Genomic DNA, 12,204 nt, shown 5'->3' with positions numbered 1-12,204 from the left:
GTGAGTACTGTATTTAAATCTGACTCACCTGCACTTTGTGACGGAGTTGAAAGTGGACTGCTGTATTAACATGTTGGTTGTCTCCCAACACTGTAGTGGATATGACAGAGGAGCCCAGTATTGTCCCCAAATACCTAAAGCACAAACATTTACATCAGTCAATACTGTGACTTTGCTTACATTTGCAAATCAATTTGCTTTTTGTCAGGAGAGAATATATTTAGAATTACACATAAGGATATTATTGTGTTTTGTGGCTCAGGTCTGAGGATGGCATTTCATTGTTTATTTCTTTTTAATTAAAAAAAAATGACAATAAAAATGGGATTTTTTCATTAGTGTTTCTATAATTTCAACAAGTTAATGAAGCATAATAAATATTGTGATGGAAGTTAAACTTAAAGCACCATTGTACAAAAGAGTTGTCATGTTGGTGCATCAATCCCTCCAGGATGCATGTGCTGCAGGGACAGATAAACATTTATTCAGGAAGGCTCGTTATTGGAGCCTTTTATTTGATTTTGATCGTAGGCTAATATAGCTAATACGTATAGACACGTACGACATGTGTTGCCTTCATTTTAAGGCTTATATAAGACTTAATAAAAAAATTGTGGCTCCAGACAGATTTATTTATTTTTTGCGTTCAATATTGCTCTTTCAACATTTTGGGTTGCCAACCCTTGGACTAGAGGCGTGAGTTGAAGCAAAAATTGTGTTGCAATCTTATATTATCCGATAACAAGTATACAATAAAAGTAAATGTTAGCAGCTGAAAAGAGGACTAAATTGGAAGAGAAAATTGCTGTTTTCTTGCACAATACCTTTGGCTTCCATCAGAGACAGTAGGAACCATGCTGATATTCCCTTCAGGATTGAAAAGAGGTCGCAGAGAACCATACCACGTGTTGATCAGTGTGAGCTTGTGGAATCCTATACATTAGGCACAATTACAAATTAAGATGGCATCAATTTTCACCACATCAATAAAGGAACCAATGCAGACGTTTAGGATCATTTATTGTTCAAGATGAATAGTTGTTGCAAAACTCAGCAGTGTGCCTTCATCCGCACTTTACTGCACGACCTTGGATGATAAAAATATGAATGCATTCTACACATTCTCAAGTCTGTTCATAGTCGATGCGTTCACTTGTATGACTGAATGTGTCTCCTTGGCAAACAGAACTGGGGCTGTGTTGCAACAAATGATGTGAGTCTGAATATGCAATTGACTTAAGTGAATGTGAGTGAAAGAAAATGATTGGTTCTTGGTGTGCTCAGTCTACCTTTGTTCAGCAGATCCTGCACTTTTTGATGTGGGACCAAAATACAGTCTGAGTTAAAGTGTTTTTCCGTTTCAGGCCCACAGAAACTTGTTCCTTTGGATGTTCCATGAAGTCTCTGCTGCTGCACTGCTAATTCTGTAAAAAAGAGAGCAAAGCAAATTTAAAGAGGTACTCAACCTCCAACCAGACTCTTGCTCTACCCCTCCCTAATATCTTTAAATGGCACAAAGCCCGTAGAACTTGCGAGAAGTAAAAGTGACAGCAACATTTACACTGAAGTGATATTTCATTTCTCAACTTGCTAAGGAGGCATTTGAGAGGCAGAGCGACTACGTCAGATTTGCAAAGTGACTTTTGAAATCTCTGCTTGTCCAATGAGAAGACAAATAATGATCATGACAGGTGGAAGAAAGCATTAGTAGACAACTGTTTATAAAGTTTACCGGCAAAAAATTGATATGGGGTTTACTCCTTTAAAATGAGACATTACTTAGGAGACATAACAAGAAATCCTTTATTCTTGTATTTAAGTAGAATTTTCAGGTGCTTTTCAATGAGTTTTTATTTTTCTGAAGACTTTTTACCTTTACTCTCTGCATTTGATGACAAATGTATCTGTATTTTCCACTTCATCCATCCATCCATCCATCCATCATTATTATCTGGGATCGGGTTGCGGGGGTAGCAGCTACAGCAAAGAAGCCCATATTTCCCTCTCCGCAGCCACTTCACCCAGCTACTCCGGGGGATGTCCAATTCCCAGGTCAACTGACAGATATTGATCGACACTCAACCCTGAAGCCTCTTCCCAGTAGGACATGCCTGTAACACCTTGCCAAGGAGGCGTACAGAGAAGGCATCGTAACCAGATGCCCGGGCCACCTCAACTGGCTTCTGTCACCGCAGAGAATGGGCGGCCCGACTGAGCCTCTCTCGGATGACGGAGCGTCGTACCGTATCTCTAGGAAGAGCCAGGACACCCTGCAAAGGTAGCCCATCTCAGCCACTTGTGTCCAGGATCCTGTTCTTTGTCACAAACCACAACTCCTGTTGTTTTCTATTCATTCTGTCAAACTAGGTGTTCTACAATTTTTCAAAGTTAAGGAATGACAATGCAAAAATGATGTAAATAGAAATAAAGTCAGCTGCGGTTGACCTGATTATTGAGCTCAAGGCATACTATCTGATGGATGAAAAAGGTTACTTTAGAATATGAAAAAAAAAAAGAAAAATGTTGATCAAAACTACAAGAATGATAACAGTTCATAAAATATATACGTTTTTATGCAGATGTTTTCATATAACTATATTTTTTTATTATTTTTGCTTATGTATATTATGTATATTTTTGCTTATTCATATACTTAAAGGGCTTACGGTGACTTGCATGTGAGGTTTGACAGCCAAGGAAGGCCTGACCTATACAGGTTGGCAAGCGAGACATTGATGGATAGAGATCCCAGTAGTGTGATAGGAAAATGGAAAATGAGTTAATGACTGAGTTAAATGAAAGAGAATGGAGAGCAGAAGAGGTGGTGTTACATGAGTACCAAAGATTAGTATGGCTGAAGTTAGACGGGCAGTGAAGAGGATGAGGAGTGGAAAGCCACTCGGCTGTGATATACCTGTGAAGGTACGGAAGTGTCTTGGTGAGATACCAGGAGAGTTTCTGACTGAGTTGTTTAACAGGATCTTAGATAGTGAGAAGATGCCTGAGGAATGGAGAAGAATGGAGAAGGATGCTGGTGCCCATTTTTAAGAACAAGGGGAATAAAATTGATGAGCCATACAATGAAGCTATTAGGAAGGGTTGAAGATACACTTAAGGCAAAAGTGAGCATTTGTGAGCAACAGTATGGTTTTATGCTTAAAAGGAGCATTTCTGATGCAGTATTTGCCTTTGGGTATTGATAGAAAACAACAGACAAGGTCAGAGGGAGTGCGATTAGTCTTGTAGATAAGTAAAAAGCTTATGAAATAGTACCCAAAGAGGAACTCTGTTTTTGTATGAAGAAGTTTGTAGGGACAGAGAAGTATGTTAAAGCACTGCAGTGCATGTACAAGGACAGTAAGACAGAGGTGAGGTGTACTGTAGGTGTGACGGAGATCAAGGTGGAGGTGGGATTGCATCAGGGATCAGCTCTGGTCACTTTCTTGTTTACTACTGTGATGGACGGGCTGACAGACGAGATTAAACAGGAATCACCCTGGACTATGATATTTGCAGATGACATTGTGATATGCAGAGAGGAGGGAACAGGAGAAGGAGAATCTAGAACGGTAGAGGTTTATCCTGGAAAAAAGAAATGAAGGTCAGCCAAAAGAAAATTGAGTTTGTGTGTGTGAATGAGACTGACCTAAGTGGGGAGTGAAGATAGGGGGAGAAGAGATCAAGAAGGTGGAGAGTGTGGAAAAGAGGTGGAGAACCATGTACAGAAACTTGAATATGTGGATAAATGTGTCAAGTGTGATGTGTGATGACTAGTTTCAACTAAAGGTATACACGTGTGGTGAGACCAGAGTTAATGTTTGGCCTGGAGACACTGCCATTGAGGAAAAGACAGGGGGCAGAGATGGCGGTATGGAGATGGAGAAATGAGCTTCTCTTTGGGAGGCAGGGTTACTGTTATGATGGATAGGGTTAGGATTGAATACAGAGGGACAGCACATGTTAGAGGTTTAAGAGATTAAGTCAGATGTCAGACTGAGAATTTTCGGACATGCGTTTTGAATTGCTCGGCACTAGAGGAAGACCAAAGAGGAGCTTTATAGATATAGTCAAGAAGGAGATGGAGGGAGTTGGTGTGAAAGATGAGGAGACAAGAGAGAGGCTCTGATGTAAGCAATTGATTCACTGCAGCAACCCTAAAGGGGAAAGAAGAAGATATACGTTCACTTATCATGTTTTCACTGTGACAACACCTTTGTACTGGGTTCCTGGTCTGTTTTGTTATAAAAAAAAAATTATATGGCATCAACAAGTAGCTCCATATTTTAAGATAGCACTTCTAAGGCTCCAATCTCACAGAGTGGCGAATGGACACAAGGGTAGCAGTGTTGTGTTTGCTTACTTTTCCAACAACTGTTTAGGGGGCCTTTGTGATTATAGCAACATTTGGTTGCAGCGCTGTCAATAATGAGGAGGCAACACATTTCCAAACTCGTGTCTTCAATTTCAAGCCAGATGACTATGCAAACAGGACACAATATTTTCCCAGTCACGTGACCAAGGGTACACACTCAGGGAAGAATACTTTTCCTACTATGACACAAGGAGGAGAAAAAAATGCTTGGTTTGCACCAAGACTGCAGAACCATGGCAGTTCAGAACAGACGCTTTCACGCAATTCACCTGTTTAAAACAACCAACTCAATCCAATGTCATTTTTGCTCTTGCTCCTTTCTGTTTTTATTTTTATTAAACTTGTAATTGTTGTTTTATTGAACTTAAAGTAAGATTGTTTGGTGTTTTTGGGTGTCAAGAAAGGCACTTTAAAGTAAATGTATAATTATTAAAATTAGTATTATCAAAAATTATATATATATATATATATATTTATATATTTATATATATTTATATATATATATATATATATATATATATATATATATATATATATATATATATATATATATATATATATATATATATAAGTTTTTAATACTTTTTATTCAAAAGTAAAAGTAACTGCACACCATTTTGATAGGTATTATTTTTGAACCTCTGAACAACAAAATCTCAAATGAAGATTCAGTGCTCATTTTACTTCCAAAAACTGTTGTGTCCCAGGGACCCACAATACTTGAAAACTATGGGTCCTGGCAGAAATGTTTGGGGACCCGGAAATTGCGCGGTAGAAAAGTCCGCTACTTTTAGTTTGAGTGTTTGCTTGTTTGATTTCACATGTACATTTTGTTCCTCTTCCCCAGCTTCTTAAGCATTTTGTTTTTGTTTCCTATTGTTACCTGATTGTTACCTGATTGTGACCTCTCACTGATACGAACAAAAAAAAGGCCAAGTCCCGTTTGTTTTTGGCCTAAATATAGCAATTAGGAGAAGGCATTTTAGAAGGGGGGTAAAAAAAAAAACCCACAACTTCACATTTATTACTCTTTTTTTGACACTGTCCAAAATAGAACAAGTGCAACATTTGTATTAATCATAAAATATTAATACTACATAAAACCATAAAATATTACATACAATCATAAAACATTTAATTAAAAGTCTTTTCAGGTCTTTCATGAGTTTTATCCAAGTAAGTCTCAAAAAAAAAATAATGGTGGCATCATTATATTTGTGTGACTTGGGCCATCCAACCCATGGTGTGTGACACTCACTGATGTTGGGGCTGTGAAAAGTCAGGTGATCACTCTCTGCCATCAACCCGGAGCTCAAGCTGGTCACCATCCGGTCAATACTCTTCACCACATCCATTGGACCATTCACCACCTATAGCACATCAACCACTGACATGTTACCAACCACTCTTTGTTCAGTTTTAGGCTCAGCAATAGTGATATATAAAAACATACATATACAGAACATATTGTGCCACAGGCCAATTAAATGAACTGATTATGGAACACAAGGTGGTGATGGCCTCAGCTTTAAACATATTTTTCTTGGATAAACGTTCAAAAAGTTTCATCGACAATATTCAAAAGGAACTGATGGACTGAGCCCCTTACTATAGAACACTAGTTACAATAGGTTTCATTAATTAACCAACTGTAGTAATCCATCTCAAACCAGGATGTTTTCTACATCCTTCAGTGTTTCCAGAGCCTAAGTACAGTTTGGCTGAATAACACTCACAAATTCCAACGAATAAGCCAGTAATGCAGTGGTAGGTAATTGTGCATTTTTCCATTGTCATCTTTGAAATCTCATTCTAAACATTATGTTCAGGAGAGCAAAGCCTTAGATACAAGCAGGGGCAGTGTGGTAAGGAGGCAGTTAGAGGAAGAGCATGGCAACAGTTTGTCAAAGAGATGCTCATCCATTGAATGTGGGTTGAGATGGCCTTGGAGTGTTGCGAGGGGGAAGGGAGGTGAGCGCTAAAGCGAACACAACACTTGTCAGGACTTGCCTTCATATGGTTCCACAAGCACATCATAAACACAGTGGAAAGAGGACTTTTTAAAAAAATGCAGGCTTCTGTGAGCACTGATGATAATAATAATAATAATAATAATAATAATAATAATAATAATAATAATAATAATAATAATAATAATAATAAGAGGAATTCACAGATTGATTGTCTTGTAAAGCACTTAGAGCACCATATGGTAGAGCAATAACTATCGAACGGCACTCAAGTAACCATTTACAATAAATAGCAGGCAGCAATGAAATGTGGTTAGCAAGTCTGTTTGACATGTTATTTGCTTCAAATCGCCAATGAAACATGGTAGTTTTGAGTTTCCATGCTCCCTACTTGAGTAGATTGTGTTTTTTTTCTTCTTCATGGGCTCCTGGCTTCTAACACTTTCCAAAATTGGGCATGTTAGTCTAAATGAAAAACTTAAATTGCCTCTAAATACAAATCTGAATGTGAACAGCTGTCTATGTGCCCTGACAATTGATCCATTTGACTTCTTGCCCAAGTCGACTGAAATTAACTCCAATTACTAGTAACACCAAATTGAACAAAAAGTGTAGAAAATTTTGCGTGTCATAAATGATAGTTCTATCACACTTTCCACAACACTTCTGTACTGGGCTAACATAACCTGACATTATCATAATAAACTCAAATAATTATAATAACTATAATGAAAGTCATTTTCATTTATATATATATATATATATATATATATATATATATATATATATATATATATATATATATATATATATATATATATATATATATATATGTATTTATGTATGTGTGTATGTATAATTATTCTCCATATTCCATTCTTTTCATGTCATATTATATGCATTTGGTTATGCTCCTTTAGTGTTGTAGTTTTATGTTGGAGGTTTTAGCCAATTAGAATTCAGTTAACTTGTGTCACCAGGCTGTATGTAATCTGCCTTAGCCAAAAGGCAATTGCATCAACACGGCGCGGACTTCTGCGCAAGCGCAGATGGATATGTGAGCAGCCGTATAACTTAATAGAAAGCAGTAATAGCCAACCGAGTCATAAGATCGCCATCTTGAGGTCTCACGTTGAACGTGCCGTGGGTGGATGCTCACTGCAGGAAGGCGGTGCAATACTCAAAAAGCAAGCTACGTGGTGTTGGCTTTGCCTTACTGCTTTAGAGGCATAGCGTAGCTATTAGCTCACCTGTCCCGACTTGGCCATATTTCCAACTGGGCTACCACAGGCTAACCGTGGCAAATAGTTTGCTGGGAATGCCTTTTGTTTGCACAGGACCAATTTGGTGTTTGGAGCTACACTGGATTTGCAGTGGATATACAGTACAGCGTTACGAGATTAGGGCTCGAAAGGCGTATGGCGGGCAATCCAAACCTGCGTTAAATAGCTAATGCGTTTAGAACCCCAGGTAAAAACATCAAAATTGTACATACATATAAAATATTGATACCAAAATAGTATAGCAAGTGCAACATATAAATAATATACATGTATACAATCAGAAAACATCATAAAAAAAATATAGAAAGGATTTATTTACCTTTGAGTGGTGCTTATTATGCCCATATTGCCTAAGAAGGGTTATTTCCAGCATTGTTTCCATATAAATCATCTTCTTACTTCTCTCTTTAACATCACTTGCAATCTTGGGACCCATGGCTAACCCATTCAACTTTGAATTAAGCAGTAAAATGCATTACAAATACGGTTTTTAACCACAGCATTGTATTGAAGACACGCCGACCACCAGCATTGTAGTGACGTGTTGCATGGAAGGAGTTTGACCAATAGTAAATAAGTGCAATTACCTAAAAAGGCCAGCAGATGGAAGTAAAACAACAAAAATACAGCCAACCCCGAGAATCATGACACTTTTTCTTGTCGCAAAGTCGGGAAAATACCGTCAAGAGGGGACGAAAAAACTCAGTATTCCACATCGCAACATGAAAAAAATGTAAGCCAGGGATGCTGTAACATGAAGGTCCACTGTATTGTACATCTCAGTTCGAAGTTTAAGAAAGCTCCTCAATGTGCTACGGTGCTTTTAAAAAACTTTTGGAACACCCAGTGGATACACTGTACGTCTGAGTGGCAAAAGTAAGAGACCTCCATAATGAAAAGGTGAAAAAAATCGGGAGATATTGAAAAGACTGATCAATTGTGATCGCTGTTTGTTTTGGTGAGTGCAAGCCTTTTCCTTATTTATTGTGACATTTTGAATTTGTTATTTTATTTCGTTCATATTCAATTAATAGTAAAGAAACAAAATGATGTTCTTTTATTGAACTGCAATTTGTAATTTGGAGTTCATAAAATTTCGTGGATATTTATATTATTTTTAATATTTTTAAGTTTTGACGGCATCGCGTACAGTGACAAGTTTTAATGGCTGATACGGGTTTATTGACGTTTAAAAGCTCCGGAAAATAGCCTGTGTAGCCCAGTAATACGTGCGTGTGCGCATGGGGGCTATTTATTGGACAGTCTGACATCACAGAAGGCGTAAATGTGTGTAAGTCACGGCCTGCCACTGACTTGTGTCTTCATTGCTGTCTGAATGTTAGCTTCCATGTAGTGTGTAATGTACTCTTAAGCGTGTAGTTTTCATATAGGGAAATGTCATAGCTACATATATGAACATTTTTCAGGTGGGATGTTTTGACCCAGGAATATGGAGCTTGAAAAAGCGATTGATGGCCTTATACACTTGTCCCGGATAACTTCACGGTATGTTCATCAATTTGTGAAGAAAAACATTGCTCTCTAGCGGTGCGTTGCAGAAATACATGATTTTGCATGAGGGACTATCTGGATTGATCATATAACGTTACAATGTCTTTTTTGACGAACGTAAATTAGAAAGGCAAATATATGTTAAAAAAAAAAAAAATACTGGATCCCAGCTGGCTTCGGCAAGAGTGGATGTTTTCCTGTAGTGCAAATGATATTTGTCTATGCAGGATTTCTTTTCTTACTCAAAAATAAAAGGCACATCTCACAATTATTCACTTGTATAGACACCTGCGGTCATTTTCAGACGGTTCAGTTGTTTTAAGAAGCTTAGTGATGTGAGAGGTACATGTGCACACTTGGAAAAGCGTGATCCAGGCCGGGACCAAGTCAAGGTCTCATGCGGAGCCACTTTCGATTGTCAAGAAAGGTCAAAGAAAGGAATCAAATGGTTCTTTTTTTAAAATTTGTTTTCCTAAATACTGTACGCTGCTTACCATAATTATACAAACCAACCATTTGTCCACAAGAAATAACATTTTCAGGATTGAAGGCTTGATCATGGCTCCGTCAAGTTCAGCGAATATGGATTTTAAGATTGAAATGATAAAGGTGTAATTTTCTATTCTTGCAGAAGGCTGCGTACAACTGTTGCGACTCATGCTTTCGTAAAAAGCAGAAATATAAAAGTGGGAATATAAAAAAAGAAAAAGAAGCCAAGCATAGCCATTGAACTCGGAGATATGATTCACAGAATAACACAAATGAGAGCCGAGTAGAGGAAAACTAAATGAGTGACAGGTTCCCCCAAAAGAGTAAATCAATGTTTGCCACGGTTAGCATTTTGACAAAGTCAAAGTGAAAATACCAAATGCACACTGAGAAATAATGCTTTTTATTCTATAATATTTATTCTACTTATTTTTCATCCTGTTTTATTTAATGTGCAGCAATCAGAGCAGCAATCCTAATTGTCTTGTGGCGTTTAGACAATGACAATGAAGACATTCTATTCTAATCTTTAGTTTCTTTTTTGACTGGCAGGTATCAATATACAATTTGAAGTAAACCATAGGTCTCAAACTCCAGTCCTCGAGAGCCACAATCCTGCATGTTTTTGATGCTTATGTCATTAACTTACCTGAATCAAATTTTGAGCTCATCAGCAAGCTCTGCAGGAGCTTGAAAAGTATCCTAATCATTTGAATCAGGTGTGTTTAAGAGAGCAGTATGGAAAACATGCAGATTTGCGGCCCTCAAGGACTGGAGTTTGAGACCTATGTTTAGGCTGACCTGAATTGCCATTTTGAGAATGTTTGATTAATCAGCCGTACAAATCAGAACATTTTGTGGTCCTGACCTTTGACCCTCAGAAGTCGCTTGCAATTGGACCCCTGTGAAAGTTAACTGAAGATATCTGCTGTTGAATTTGTACAGTACACACATGAAATCTTGAGCTAAGATTCAGACGCAGAAAATCCTGTCTGTGAGGCAGATATAATCACCACTCATCTACCTTAAAGCTCATTAATAATGGTGAATTTAGTTGACTTAAATAGCTGTCTACATTATATGATGTTGAAAGAGCTTTATAAAGGCCCAGATTCATCCATTCACACACCAATGGAGGCTTGTTAACTGGGATCAAATTCAGTTTAGTTTCTTATACACTTTGACATGGTCGTCAAGGTCAGGAATCGAGCCAACAACTTCCGGATGGGAGATGAGGGCCGTCCCTCTTGGTCAAGACCAATTAAATAAATAAATAAATAAATGCAAATAATGGAGTACAAAGGAAATTCATTTAAGAAATACTACAAGCTTCAAAAACGCAGGTTAACAGAACCTGCATGAAACTAAAATGTTTTCACATGTATTCAAAATGTATTCCAAATGTATTCATATTTTGTATGTATTTTTCCACGTGGAGGAATCGTGACAGTTGCGGCAGCATGTTACCTGTTAAAATGGTAAAAAGCAGAGCCAAAAGGGCAACAGAGAGAAAGAGCTGAGAAAAAGGAGCATGCTACCTCTTTGATGGCCTGCCACTTAAAGGCATTGTCCTGGCTGATGATGCTGTCAGCCACACTGATGAAGTGTTGGCTTAATTCCTGGATGTTCTCCTTGGTGCGGTTGGTGGAACCAGCAAACTGTGGGGGAATATCAGCAGCCAGAGACAGCAACTGAATGAGGGAAACCATGTCTCTTGGCTGAAGTCCCTCCTGCCTTGTGTCCTGCAAAGCCTGGACGGATGCGTTCAGCAGGGCAGAAGCTTCGGCCAGACTGTTCAGCCCTGACTGGTGACCCAGTACTCCCTGAAAATAGAGATGGGATTATAATTTTCTTCCAGATAAATTTCATTCACAATGCTTCCAGATTGATTTGGGATATGTCAAGGAATGTGAAACAAAACACTCTGCCGGATATGTTATTTTTACATTACCCCTAAGAACACACAATCAACTAACACACCTAAATACAATTATCAGCTCGTCAACAATCTTTGCGGAAGACTGCTAACAATCCTAATCATTTGAATCTGGTATGTTGCTTGAGGGGAAACAGGCTGGTCAGTGGCTTTTGAGGACTGGACTTGGGCAAACCTGTCCTAGAATAAGGCTGGGTGCATGCATAAATCAAGCTGCTTTTGTCCAACTTTTCTCTTCTCCACGAATGATAAACACCCTACTTACTATCTTATGTCTAAATCTTCCTCATATGTGTTAAGAGTTGATCCACTCCAATAATTGTGTATATACAGTGATCCCTCCTACTTCGCTGTCTCAGATATCGCGGTCTCAGTATTTCGCGTTTTTTTCCAGGAAAAAATAAAAATATTTCTAAATAAAAAATCATTTAAAAAATGTGCAAAAATGTACAAAAATTGAAAAAAGCAAAAAAGTACATTATTCAGTACTGTATTCATCAAATAATTGTCGGGTCACGTTGCATTTCCGTTTCCTGTTTTACGTTCTCTGTGCATCATTCGGCTCGTTCCGGTGATGCAGTGAATGACAACGTAAGCTCATATTTATAGTTTATTATCATTTATGTTGATAACGCACGCTGC

At 38.0% G+C, this 12,204-nt stretch overlaps 1 protein-coding gene across 3 annotated transcripts in view; it reads right to left on the bottom strand.

The window, feature by feature from the left end:
* adgrd2 (adhesion G protein-coupled receptor D2) overlaps window positions 1-12,204 on the bottom strand; it is a 56,602-nt gene that overhangs the window by 25,504 nt on the left and 18,894 nt on the right. For all 3 annotated transcript variants that reach the window (XR_015865487.1, XM_088413961.1, XM_088413972.1), the window contains 5 exons: window positions 11,165-11,449; window positions 5,631-5,742; window positions 1,290-1,424; window positions 825-933; window positions 29-134 (listed from right to left, as the gene is read on the bottom strand). Coding sequence is in view for 2 of the 3 variants with exons in the window: in XM_088413961.1 (XP_088270087.1) it covers window positions 29-134; window positions 825-933; window positions 1,290-1,424; window positions 5,631-5,742; window positions 11,165-11,449 (747 nt within the window). In the remaining variant the exon portion in view is untranslated. The remainder of the gene's footprint in view (window positions 1-28; window positions 135-824; window positions 934-1,289; window positions 1,425-5,630; window positions 5,743-11,164; window positions 11,450-12,204) is intronic.

This window comes from Hippichthys cyanospilos, chromosome 1 (assembly GCF_059441005.1).
Source record: "Hippichthys cyanospilos isolate Australia breed blue-spotted pipefish chromosome 1, RoL_Hcya_1.0, whole genome shotgun sequence".
NCBI classification, from domain to species: Eukaryota; Metazoa; Chordata; class Actinopteri; order Syngnathiformes; family Syngnathidae; genus Hippichthys; species Hippichthys cyanospilos.
Note: the sequence above shows the minus strand (reverse complement) of the source record. Positions and strands in the feature narration are given on the sequence as shown.